Source organism: Achroia grisella, unplaced genomic scaffold (assembly GCF_030625045.1).
Source record: "Achroia grisella isolate CSIRO2021 unplaced genomic scaffold, CSIRO_AGI_Agris_v1 utg1186, whole genome shotgun sequence".
Taxonomy (NCBI): Eukaryota; Metazoa; Arthropoda; class Insecta; order Lepidoptera; family Pyralidae; genus Achroia; species Achroia grisella.
The window spans coordinates 2363660-2377153 of NW_026712592.1; the positions used below are offsets into that span (position 1 = coordinate 2363660).

Below are 13494 nucleotides of genomic sequence, written 5' to 3' on the forward strand. Positions count from 1 at the left end.
TGGATGTCTGTTACTTTATCTTTTCATGGATTAAAATCTATTAATATATCTAATATTATATTACAGTGGACCATGGGTAATCCGGCCCCCCTTGTAATCCGACATGGTCTATTAATTATTATTGAATATTTTTTGACAATATACTTCAGAGTGCATATATATAGATACATATATAACATAGAATCTTATCAGTGGATCTGTAATTTGTCGGATTACAAGATACTCTTTTGTAAAAAAAGTCGGACTATAGGGGACCCTTAGGCAGCACTTTATAATCCGACAAATTCGATGGTCCAACAGTTCCGACAATGCCCTGCAAAACGTTTGTCGGATAATCGGGGGTCCATTGTATTTGTAAATTTATATTTTTACCTATCATATAAAAAGAAAAATTTATGTTATTGTATTTCAATAACAAAGTAACAGCAAAACAAAATTGTAATGCGAAAGCTGTAACAAAAAAAATCGGAATGTTTAATACAACACTTTTTATCGATAGTCTAATCAGTAATATTTGTAGTAAAGACTGATGAGTGATTACTTGCTTAGTATCTATCAATTGATGTCGTTTTAAATGTCATTTTTCTCTGTGTTTTAGTATTGTTTCGAATACAAAGCGCGTATGTAACATTTTAGCAGAATAATTGAATAATTTAAGATCGTTGTATAATGATATGGCAGTACCAAACTTTATACTTATAAACTAAAAAGGTAGTACAAGAAAGTACAAAAAAACATGTTATTTAGATCACCGTTAGTTCTTTTTTTTTCAATCACTTATATGAAAATATCGTCTGTTAAGTTATTTACCATCGGTAGGGTACCATCAAATCGAATCGATATTATTACAACCCTATGACAAAATCTTGTGTCAAAAATGGCATGTCATTCCGATTATTTCATATTTGAATAATCGATCGGTCTGTGTGAAAATAAATACTGAGTCGTCTGAGCCTAGTACTATTTCAGGTTTAAGAAGATTAGTTATTAATTAACTTTGTCTAAAACAATATATTATTACTAATATAAGTGATGACTTCTGAAAGTGAAAATGATATTATACAGTATGTACCATTTATGTCGTTTGTGCACCCATCGTTTTGGCATACCCTCACAGAAATAAAACTGGATGTTGACAAATTATGTGATAGCACCAAGACTATTTACGGTCGCTACACATACAGAGAGGATTTGGCCGCCGTTTTTGAAGTGGATGGGACATCGTTCAACAGGTTTGTAAAACACTTTAAAATGAGTTCCCTTTGTCATGTACTTGATGTAGAAATATTCATACTTTTATTATTTGTTAATTACTTAATTATTATAACAATTAGATTCAGATTCATAACCAAAGAAAAACGATTTCTTTGTAGTTGTTGCAGTATTTTTTGATGTAATTAGTATGGCAAATAAACTGACAGTCCTATAGTAAGTGGTAAACATTGCTTAGATATGTGAACAGTACCACAAACATAATTATCATGTGACACTCATGTTACCACTGATGCATTGCCATTCCAGAGGACTAAGATGTCAAGATGACCTCTTGTCCTATGATTTCACTATACTCTGCTCCCTACAAATAAAACACAGCCTACAAACTCCCTACAAATGAAACACACCTTATAAAGTAAGATGTTTGGCTGCAAAAATAGCTGACATAGAGATACACAAATAGACAACTACTTATAACCTACCTCTAGTTGAGTATTATTTAGAAGATATCTTATGCAAGATCTTGCTATAACATTTTGTGTACTATCAGCCTCATGTAAGTGTACTGTGTCTTAACTAAATTTTCTGCATTCTCAGCAGTTTTTCTTAGTTATATGTGTTACAATAATAAAGAAATATTATGTTTTGGTAGTGTCAAATTATTTAAACAGTTCTTATTAAAGGCAAATATGCATATAATGTAATATTTGCATTTATTTAATTTTAAAAATTTGAGAAAACAATAGGGAGATAAAATTCCATTTTTATTATTATGTTTATTCTATCTAATACTATAACCCTATTATATAGGTATAAGAAACATATCTGGTATAATTTATTATCCCTATGGAATTATTTTTAGCTCTCCACAAACTGAAAAGTATTATGAAGATGTAACTGGAATTATAATGAATAAAAACACTGTAGAAGATTTCAAGAATATTGATAAGGCTGCATTACTGAATACAGTTGGTAAAAATATATGGACAAATATACAGAAGAAGACATGGATTGAAAATCCTAATTCTTTATTGAACTTTCTTCTGATTTCATTTGCTGTAAGTTCTAAAGACTTTATCATTCTGTAATACTCCTATTCTACTACTTTTCAATGGAGTTATATATTTTGAAATTTATATTATTTTGTTAAAATTGTACAAAAACTAACTAAATAGTAATATTATTTATATTTTAAATATATGTATTATTTTTTTCTTATTCGAAAAAAGAAATGGATGCAGGCCATCCATTTATTCATTTTTCATTTATAATTTTACTGAACACTGCTAAAATGTCTATGTGCATATTAATGAGTGACTACTTTAATTGTAATCACATTTATTTTCGATCTATTTGCGGCGCCATTTTGAATGCTGAATGGATATTTGGGGATAGGGTGACAAGAACCATAGGGTTTCTTTATATCTTTATAATAATAAAAATATTGTAGGGATCAACAGAAATATTCATCAGATAGAGTAATCACATTAGGTATTAAATAAAATTGTTGAAATCTAATAACTAAAAGTGTCTAATGAATAAATATGTTAGAGATAATCAAACAAGAGTTTTATAGCATAATAGACATATATTATTATTTTTACTACTATGTTTAACAATTATTTCAAATACTTTACTTTTGCAGGATCTCAAGAAATACCATTACTACTATTGGTTTGCATTCCCCACTCCAAGTCAACCTACTGTGGTTTTAACTGAAAAGCCAAGATTAATATCAACTCAATTCCACATTGATTACCTTGAATTACTAGTTGAAGGCTACCAAGCCTTAAAACCAAGCCAAAGATCATTCTTTATAGTTTTCAAAAAAGATGAAAATTTGACGGTTCTTCCATTGTCAAAAATTATAAAATCAAGTGATTTAAGCATTGACTTAGTATGTTCACCACATTTTTATTTTGCATTTGCTGATTCAAGTAACACCAATAATCCAGGATGGCCTTTGAGACTCTTCATGGCAGCTTTGATTGATCACTTTCCAAGTCTTTTGGGAAAAAATATTCAAGTCATTGGCTTTAGATGCAATGCTAACTTTGAAATAGGAAAAAGTCTTATTTACTCTATTTATATTCCACAGGTAAATATTTGTTTTTATTTTTATTAAGAAAAATGTACAATGCTTTTACCTAAAATGTTTCTCTCTTTATTTTGTTCTTTTTCTTTCACTGTTAGATCAGTTAGCTTACCTTTATATATAATAGCTTATTCAGATGGATTTAACTACAATGGTTTCCAGAGGACACTTTATGGCAGTGGACATTACAGGTGACATGACACCAAGATATTGAAAGATTAGAAATATCAAATGTTTCAGGATGTGCAGTCAGCAGAAAGCGCTGGTTGGGTTGGATGGGAGAGAAATGATAAAGGAAATTTTGGTCCCAAGCTAGCCAACATGGCAGCTTCTATGGACCCAGTGATGTGAGTATTGCAATATTTTCATAGTTAGTATTAATGGCTACTACTTTATATACTGCCGAATGCAGCTGCGCTTTACAGCTTCAATGGATAAAAGGGATAAAAGCTAGATTGAGTGCATTTTTTTAGCTGCATCTGGTTGCAGCTTTACTGTTTCAATGGATAAAAATTAGAGTGACGGCAGAAGGCATTCCAAATTCGCGAAAGGACTTTATGCAACTGCTGATGGCTATCTGTCTGACCGAAAATTTAAGTCTGAGGACACGACTAGCGGTCCAAACCTCAGCTCAGTATGTCGTAATTTTGCCCCTTTGGAATAATAATTACTCTGGACTATTTACACAGCGCCATCTAGCCCCAAGCTAAGCAGAGCTCTTGTTACGGGTGCAAAACAACTGATATAAATACATTTATTATTTCAGTCAAGCAATCATATTCATGAATATAAATTTGCATCATCCGAGGAATCGAACCTGTGACCCTCAGGCGTAATGCGGTTTGCTAAACCGTTAGATCACCGAGATTGTCAGGACTGAAGTAGGAAGTTAACAACATAAACCTAACTAAATGGATCGAGTGGATAAAACTGAAATACCTTAATGTAACATTACAGTCCCGGACAGTGCGGTTTCAGAGAAACTTCCTTCTGCGTACATTAGATTGTGGAATGAACTATTTACGGAAGTTTTGTCGAGAGACTACAGCCTGGGTTTTTCAATAAGAGCATATTAAGGTTTCTTACGTCTTTCGGCAACGCGCACGTGACACCTTTGGTGTTTCAGTCGTCTATAAACTACGATAACCGTTTGCCACCTACGCAGTAAAAAAAACTTTCAACAAGAAATAAGAACATCCAAATCCTTTTTTTTCTGTTTTGAATTATTTCTTAAGCTTTAAAGAATCATCAAGAATTTGTTCTACTGTATATTCTACTGCACTACTAATTTATTCTACTAAAGGTAACAAATGAGATAACGTTATGGATTATTTATATCTTAAAATTCTTATATTATTCACTTTTATTTAATATTTGTATTTTTTTTTCTTTAGTTTAGCAGATGCATCCTCAGATCTGAACATTAAACTGATGAAGTGGCGGTTGGTACCTGATATAGACGTGGAGGTGATGAAGAACACTACATGTTTATTGTTTGGAGCTGGTACTCTCGGGTGCCATGTGGCTCGTGATCTCTTGGTAAGTCTGTGAATATATACTAGATGTTTAACGCGATATCGTCTGCTGTTTTGAGAGGAAACATAAAGATAGGTTATGTATATCTTGATGAATAATAATAAAATAAATAATATTTACGCCAAATTTCAATAAGATGGCTACGTACGCCTTCTTACGACATAACTTTTCTACGTGAACCGATTTTGATAATTCCTACTTTATTTGGAAACTTGTGCCTCTCGTTTCGTCTCATAAACGTAATCAAGAAGATTTTAAATAGTTTTAAAGACATCCTCAATAATGCTTTGACTACCGTGGTCTAGGGGTGTAGCACACTGCTTTACTTTCGACGGTCCCGAGTTCGATACATCGGACGATACAATCATTTGCAGTCAAGAGTATGAGTGTTTGTATTGGTCTGGGTGTTATCTAGTATTTACAAAAAAATATATCTAAGTGTATATATCCATTATCTAGTACCCATAAGACAAGCTCCACTTGCTTGGGACCAAACGGTGCAGCGTGAATAGTCCTAGGTTAATATAATTAATGCTATTGAATAACGGTTTCATTGCCTCAACATGGTATTATACAGTAGCTGTAGATGTAAAGTCATAAACATAGTGTATTATTACTAATATATATTAATAATTCATAATTTTCCCAGGCTTGGGGATTTCGTCATATAACATTCATTGATAACGGAAAAGTGTCATTTTCAAATCCAACGCGTCAAGTACTTTTTAACTATCAGGACTGTTTACATGGAGGACGTATGAAAGCCGAGGCGGCTGCTGATAGTCTGAAACATATACTACCTACTGTGGTAAATATTACACACTTACAGTGTCACTTTAATATCTTACTAATATTGTAAACCCGAAAGTTTGTACGTAACTCTTTCACACAAAAATTACTGAACGAATTATGATGAAAGTTCACCGTAATGTAGCTTATACATCAAAATAATATAAAGTCTATAGTTTAAAAGATATCATATAAATTAACGAAATAAATGTCAAGTAATTGTGATGCAGACGAAGTTGCGCGCGTCAGCAAGTCATCTAGATATAGCAGTGTTTCTTAACTTGTGATCAGCGGACACGCGAACATGTGTAAGGATATTGAATAAATATATGCCAGCCAATTTCCTAATCACCAGGCTTACTTACCATGGCCTATACCTCTTCGAAAAGGCTTTCTCTACTCTCCTATACATCAAAAGCATATTCAGAAAGGTATTACAATTGGAATCCGATTTGAGATTACAAAAGAGTACAGTAACTTTAATGTTATTAAATAAATTGCTAAAAAGCAGCATAGTTATTAAAACATACATTTATAATATTATGTAGTTTTTTTTAGTAAGGGGCCGTTGAAATTGTGCTTAATATTTGATGGATCACTGGACTGCAAAAAATTAAGAAAAGTTAATGCTAAGTGATATCTATTTCCCTTACATAACTTGAAAACGACTTAACCGATACATATAGAATTTTTTACTTTTTTATCTTATAAAATGTGATTATTTAAATACAGGTATAATATTTAATTAAGCAAAATTATGCACATTAGACCACAAGCAGCCTACGAGTCGTTGTAATTCTATGAGAAAATTAATAACTTGAAGTGTTGCAGACCACCAAGGGTGTAGCACTTCATGTACCGATGCCTGGTCATCCAATCGGAGAATCTCTTAAGGCTGAAACTATATCGGACATCAACATTATTGGTGAAGAAATTGTAGATCACGATGTGATATTTTTGTTATTGGATACGAGGGAAGCGCGATGGTTGCCTACACTCTTGGCAACATATTATGGAAAGGTCAGTAATTATAAGTTATTATTCTCTTATGAAATAATATAAAAAAAACATATACATACATAATGTTGCCTAGATATGTTTGCTAGACAGCGTTGTGTAGAGTTGTGATTTTTTTTTATTTTACTGAAATGGCAAACAAGCTGACGGCCCACTTGATGGTAAACACTGAACGTCACCTAAATATATGAACAGTACTACGGATAATCACGTTATCATGTGACAGTCTTGAAACTTATGCGTTATTCCGATGTTATGAACATTATTATCAAGCGGAAGGAAATGTGACAAGAGTTTATGATCGTGATTTGATTGATATTTAAGTGTATTTCGTCACTTACACTTCAAACCCACTTAGCATTAATAGTAATTCTAATTTGGCTACTTATACACTGATATAAAATCAACTAAATTAGTTGAGTAGCGAAACAATAGTAATATAACAATATGAGCAACACGCAGGTTTCTTGCTCATACTTCTTGTGATGAGTCTCTGTTCCAAAAGTGCTTATATTAAGTTTATTTAAAAAGAATATTATTTCTATTTTATTAGAATAGTTGGACTACCATCACCATTTTAATTTTATTAGGTTTACTTCCTAAATTTCTCGGACGTTAACAATTGTCATCCGGTGGGTATGAGAACTTTAAAATTATAATAACGATTTTGTAAGAGTTGAATGAATGTCTGTTTCTACACAAATCTTTTGTTTGTTAATTAAACGAATGCAATATTAATATTCAAACTTATTTCCGCAGACAGTAATCAATGCAGCGTTGGGTTTCGACAGTTACTTGGTAATGAGGCATGGTGTAGGCGGTGTGGCGCCATCAGAGGGCACTTCATCCATGAACACCACTCATATTGCAGGAGGACAACTAGGATGCTATTTTTGTAACGACGTCACCGCGCCAGGGAATGTAAGTAACTAACAAGTAATAATATATAGTTTTTTTGCCCAAGAAGAAAACACTGTACTTCAGTCATAGCTTGATTAACTCGGTATCATGACATGTTTCTGTGTTTCTACTAATAAACCACTAGCTGTTACACGGACTTTCTTTAGGAGTAAAAATAGATGATCTCAGGACAATTTACACAGCGCCATATAGACCCAAGTTAAGCTAGCTAAAGCTTGTGTTATGGGTACTAGATACATGTTACATAGTTTCTTTTTTTCATAAATACATACTTATTATACATAGAAAATACCCAGACATATACAAACAATCATACTCATGAATACAAATGTTTGTGCTGTGCCAAGAATCGAACCCACGACCATCGGAAGTAAGGCGATGTGCTATAAACTGTTAGACCACTGAGGCCGTCAAAAATACCCATCCATCCACTTGAAAATATTTTGTTGCGAAGATGGATAGGCTTAATTTTGATACATTGCTTGTCACAATACAAATCGATTCGTCCATCATTTTCGTTTGTTCCCTTGCATTGTATCCATCTATTTTCATACTTATTTTTAACTTGATATGAATCCCTCTTTCAACAAATTAACTTAAATATGTTTTACATTTTCAGTCCCTTAAAGATCGTACACTTGACCAACAATGCACCGTAACTCGGCCGGGCGTGGCGGCCATAGCAGGGGCGCTTGCTGTAGAAATGTTAGTTGGATTGCTTCAGCACCCTCAGAAGTAAGTCGTAAATATTAATTAGTTTTTATACATCTGTCCTTTATAAACCTCTTTATACTTGACAATTGTAAGCATTTCTGGTTGAATTTTCATATATCTTGTTATTGTAGAAAAATTGCTGAATTTATTCATTAATCTAATTTAGACAGAAAGTTGGCGATTTTCTGTGTGACCAAAACAAAAAAGTATGTGACTTTCTGGAGATGGAAACACTGGTAAAAAAAACACCCAATTAATGGATTTAAACATGCAGAGCGAAATATAAGCATGCACTAAGAATCCTCCCCATTCTATAAAAGAATGGGGAAGATTCTTAGTGCACGAAAGGGGACTAATGGTTTTATTGTTCTATTACACATCTATATTCACCCCCATACGGTTCTCCTCGAAAAACATTATTATCACTAATTTCTAGTGCATTCACAATAATGGGCTTGCTGAAGTCAAATCGTCCTCATCATATCATACTTCATTGGTGCCCCGTTAAAACATAAGGGTGCACTATTCCATAATCCATAAATTAGACAAATCTATGTAAACAGTTGACAATGCCTTTTGGCCACCATCTGGGATAGCAGTCATAAAGATATTTGTTTTTTTACAGAGTAGAAGCACCAGCGGTATACAACTTGAATCAAGAAAACGATACGAATACATCATCGCAAGGTGTTCTCGGCCCGGTACCGCATTCTATCAGAGGTTTCCTCCATTCACATCAAACAGTATTGCCAACATGCGCAAAGTTTAAACAATGCATAGCCTGCTCCGATGTAGTTGTGAGCAAGTATAAACAAGGTGGAATTGAATTCTTATTCAACGTATTCAATAGTGGGCGCTATTTGGAAGAAGTGACCGGATTAACGGAGTTACATATGACTGCGGAAATGACTGAAGTAAGTTTCACTTTGAAGTAAGTTTCACTAAATATAAAACAATAAGCTTTTATTAATATATTATTCACATAAAAAAATGTACCAGTTCATCTCAACTAATTAGTTACAAACTGGAACGGTAGGAATGGCTATAGATAGTAGCATTAAGCCCGCCTATTGTACAATCCAATAAAATTTAAATAAAAAAAAAATAGTAACATGCACGAGCGACTGAAAGTGTCCTGTACAAATAAATAAGTTTTGAGTTTAACGTAAAATATCATTTTAGAATTATTAATATTCATTCATACTAATATTGTAAGTGAAAAAGTATCTGTCTATTTGTTACCTTTTCACGACTAAACCAAATGGATTTTAATGTAATTCGATTTTCACATCAAATTATGTATTATATCATGAGGACCGACATAAGAATCTTTTAAGTAAACCAGATGGAATCACGAGTAATAATTACTAATCAAATTTTAATTTTTCAGATATTAACTTTATCTGATAATGAAGATGATGAATAAAATGGAACATAACCAAATACTACACATATATTATCTGACTTCCATTGCAATATTGCAGCTTTTTATATTATTGTAGCTTTTAAAATTGTGGTCATATACATGAAAAAATGGCTTTATATGTTGTGATATTACTTATTTATAAACATATTGCATTTATATGTTATTTATGAATTAATATAATCATATCTAAATAAAGACTTCATAGGTGTATTATGGCTAATTCATTAATAGCGAACCTATTATCTTTAAGATTTCTGAATAGTTTTAAATAGACTATTATTGTATCTTCAGCTTTACCTGATAATTACACCTATAAAATGACCGTATCTGTATTCTATAATCTACGTAGCCGTTACCCTCTTCTGGATTGTCGTTAAGTTGAATGATTGAGAACTTACGCTTTCGACTTCATTGCTTTCAATTTGTCTAATGTACAGGGTGATTTTTTACGCAACTGTGAGTGGTAAACAATATGACGGTACATGTTCATAAGGGGGATTATTTTTGGGGCCTATTTTTATGTAACATCATTGTTAATTAATTTTATTTGAAAAACATGGAAATCCTGTGGCCTAGTGGTTTCCTACCTGATTAGGACAAAAATGTAAGGGTTTGAATTTGTCCAACAAAAAAACTGTTTTTATATTTCTGACTCCCCAGTGATGAAAACACCAAATTCGATTGGAACACCAGGTTCGAATGGCTCATCACATTGCTCATATCAAATTTGCTATTCAGTAAAAACAATATATGCATCATAAATAGGGCCTTCCCTGGACACTGCAAATTAAATGAACACATGGCAAACTTAGGCCTGTGTACAAAAAAATATACAAATTTGCCATTGTTATTGCGGAATTGTTTTGGTCATTCATCAACTTCTTCGGCTTCCATAACCACCACATGGAACAGTCTCGAAATCACCTACATGCTATTTCTTTATCCACACACATGCATACAGGGTTTTATATTACAAAAGTAAAAACCATTAACACTAATATATAGAATCTATATTAATTAATAATTAGAGTATGATTAACAACAAACCCTTTTATAAAAAATGGTTTTGTAGTTCACAATCAGGGTGTCATTGTCATTTGTACTGGAGGATGCGGGTGTTTATTGTTGACGGTGATCACTTTCACTGGTTTCGGGGGTTTAATCTTCCTGCCGTGCCTGCCGTCTTTGCGTTTCCATAGCCCAGACCGTGGCCGGTTGCCAAGCCACCGGTTCCTCTGTGGTGATCCTATGGGCGTGTTACCGTGATCCACATTTGATAGCCGACCTACAATTTAAAATTGAATAATAACTAAGGACAATTTCCACAGCATCATCCATTGACAAATTAAAACAAAGTATAATAAATACTGATAAAAAACACGTAATTATATTTCTTTTGACATATATAGGTACAGAATATACATAGTACATGGTACAAAACAACCAAATGAATATAAATATTTATGCTCGGGTATACATTCCAGAGGAGCAAGATGTCGTGCCTCTATCCTGTAAATTTACTACCTTATACTATCCTATATACTAGGCGATTACTATAAAGAACATTAAGGCATCATACTCGCAAGGTAAAAAATTATTAGGTATGTACCTAAGTTTTTTTAAGGAATAAAAATTTTGCAGTATCACTTACCAACAACTGCCATACAATATTGGCTAAAACTGAACTGTCTCTTAGAGGGCATCTGGACAATGACTCGGTCATCTTGTTTACGCAATATTGTTCCAGACGTCCCTGCAGCATGGATGTATAACCCTCCTCGTCCTAAAATAATATTATATAGGAAATCTATGTTACTGGAGTGACAATCAAGTGATGGCCTTTCTGGAAAGTGGTAACTGTCGCCTACAAATGTACAAATGAACAGGACAATGTTATTTCCCCATAACTTACCCTCATGCTTTACCATTCCAGGGGTCTAGTACTTCCATATCCTGTGATTTCTCTGGCATACCTAACTCTTCAGCCGAAACATAAACAAAGTAAATCTGCTTGGCTGTTGAAATAAATGAGACAGAGGTTCTCATGGATACAACCTCATACTAAGTCTCAGTAAAATCTATAATATTCATTATTCAAATTTATTTTATTCAATGCAATGAATATGTAAAACAATAAGTTATCAAGATTATAACAATACAAATTACCTGGTTCTTTCTCAATACAGTGGACCACTGTACCCGTAGGCAATGCACCCAATATATAAGCATCACCTTCATTGGCTCGTACTGGAAAAATTGAAGAAAAGCTTTGTTCGTATTAACTACAATAACAAACATCCTATGAATATTGTTATCTGTGTAAGCAAATTTCATTCAATTTTTACTTTATTGAATGTTAAGTTAATGAAGTAAAAGTATCTAAATAATAATGCTGAATATTTTTATAATACATTAGTATTATATACACATATTAAAATTTGTGCATTACCCAAAATACCCCTTTCACCCCATTCTTCATGTACACAACCTTTCACTGTTTGCTACATTTATTTCATGTTAAGTCATAGTGAAGAGAAAAAATTACCAGGTATTCTAGGCAACTCTCTAGAGGTTTTTAAAATTTGCCCCACTTTCATATTCTCTGTTGCTAATATATATTTGAGTTTTTCTCCAACAGCCACTAAGGCTATATGTGCTGTTCTACAACCATCCTCCATCACCTAAAAAATATTAAAAAGTATATGTTAAATAACTTATAATCTACACATATATGTTAAATATCTTCAATTTGGTTATTTGTATAAATTTCTCAATATGTAGTAATTGATGTTGATAAAATTATTAATTTAATTTGGTTTAGATTTTACAGTTTTTATTATCCATTTTATTACTTATTTGTTGTTTTTATATAGTGTAATAATAATATAAAAGTCTCCTATTCAATTAAATTATTATCCTTTAACTATTTATACTCATTAGAATTCATTGTAACCTATGTGTAATTATAATGCCTACCTGTATAACCTTTTCTTCTTGTGGTGGACCTTCAGTTGGGCCATCTCTTAGCCAGTCTATCCAATGATACTTGTGTTTGATACCACCGCCTATACCTTTTGCAACCACCCGACCTACACAGAGGCACAAATTCTGATATATATATGTTTTTATAAAAAAATGTAATAATTTATATATATTTTAGTTATAACTATGAACAAACCGGTAACGGGATCTCTGCCAGCAAGATTAGTTACTTCTAAAGGTTTCACTGTATACTCATCGGTAAAATGAACAATACGCCTGTAACTTTTTCCAAATCCAGGTTTGGGTTTTTCAACATTCGGTTTACTAGCAAAATTAAATGAACTCGCATGGATTGCTCGCCTACTGATTATGGTAGGCGTTATAACGAGGTTAGCAAATAATCTATTTAATGCCATATTTTATGGCCCTCAAATTTTATTTTATCTTTCTTTCTTAATATATTTTTCTCTGCTCTATTCATGTAGAATAAATAAGTAATAATATAACCTAAAAACAAATCGCAAATCACAAATGTCATTGTCAAACATAACAGTCAATGTCAAAATATTTTTTTTTTCCTTCTCCTCCTCCACCTTTGGCTTTGCCTTCGCATTTAGCCAATATCAAAGTTAGGGAAATATACACAGAAATATACGGAATAGAACGGAATTTTGTAGGATAAAGGATTGGTCAGGTTTATGATGTTTACAATGTATATATATTATATATATATGGATATATTTACAATTTTATATTATTATATAAAATAAATGTGGCTAATATTTTATATACATTGGTA

General features: G+C 32.5%; 2 protein-coding genes across 2 annotated transcripts; one reads left to right on the top strand and one right to left on the bottom strand.

Annotated features, from left to right (window-relative positions):
- The first annotated feature begins 880 nt into the window (after positions 1–880).
- Positions 881–9915, top strand: LOC131853772 (ubiquitin-like modifier-activating enzyme ATG7). The gene is made up of 11 exons (XM_059204812.1): positions 881–1232; positions 2078–2273; positions 2861–3313; positions 3551–3657; positions 4705–4849; positions 5496–5654; positions 6467–6655; positions 7412–7573; positions 8193–8308; positions 8913–9201; positions 9678–9915. Exons 1-11 carry the CDS (start codon positions 1033–1035, stop codon positions 9711–9713), a joined length of 2052 nt encoding a protein of 683 aa, XP_059060795.1. The 5' UTR covers positions 881–1032; the 3' UTR covers positions 9714–9915.
- An 811-nt stretch (positions 9916–10726) lies between these two features.
- Positions 10727–13194, bottom strand: LOC131854308 (large ribosomal subunit protein uL2m). Its single transcript, XM_059205409.1, has 6 exons — positions 12892–13194; positions 12690–12802; positions 12259–12394; positions 11880–11960; positions 11365–11496; positions 10727–10998 (listed from the first exon to the last, which is right to left on the bottom strand). The coding sequence occupies exons 1-6, from the start codon at positions 13109–13111 to the stop codon at positions 10793–10795; spliced, it is 888 nt and encodes a 295-aa protein (XP_059061392.1). The 5' UTR covers positions 13112–13194; the 3' UTR covers positions 10727–10792.
- Positions 13195–13494: the final 300 nt, after the last annotated feature.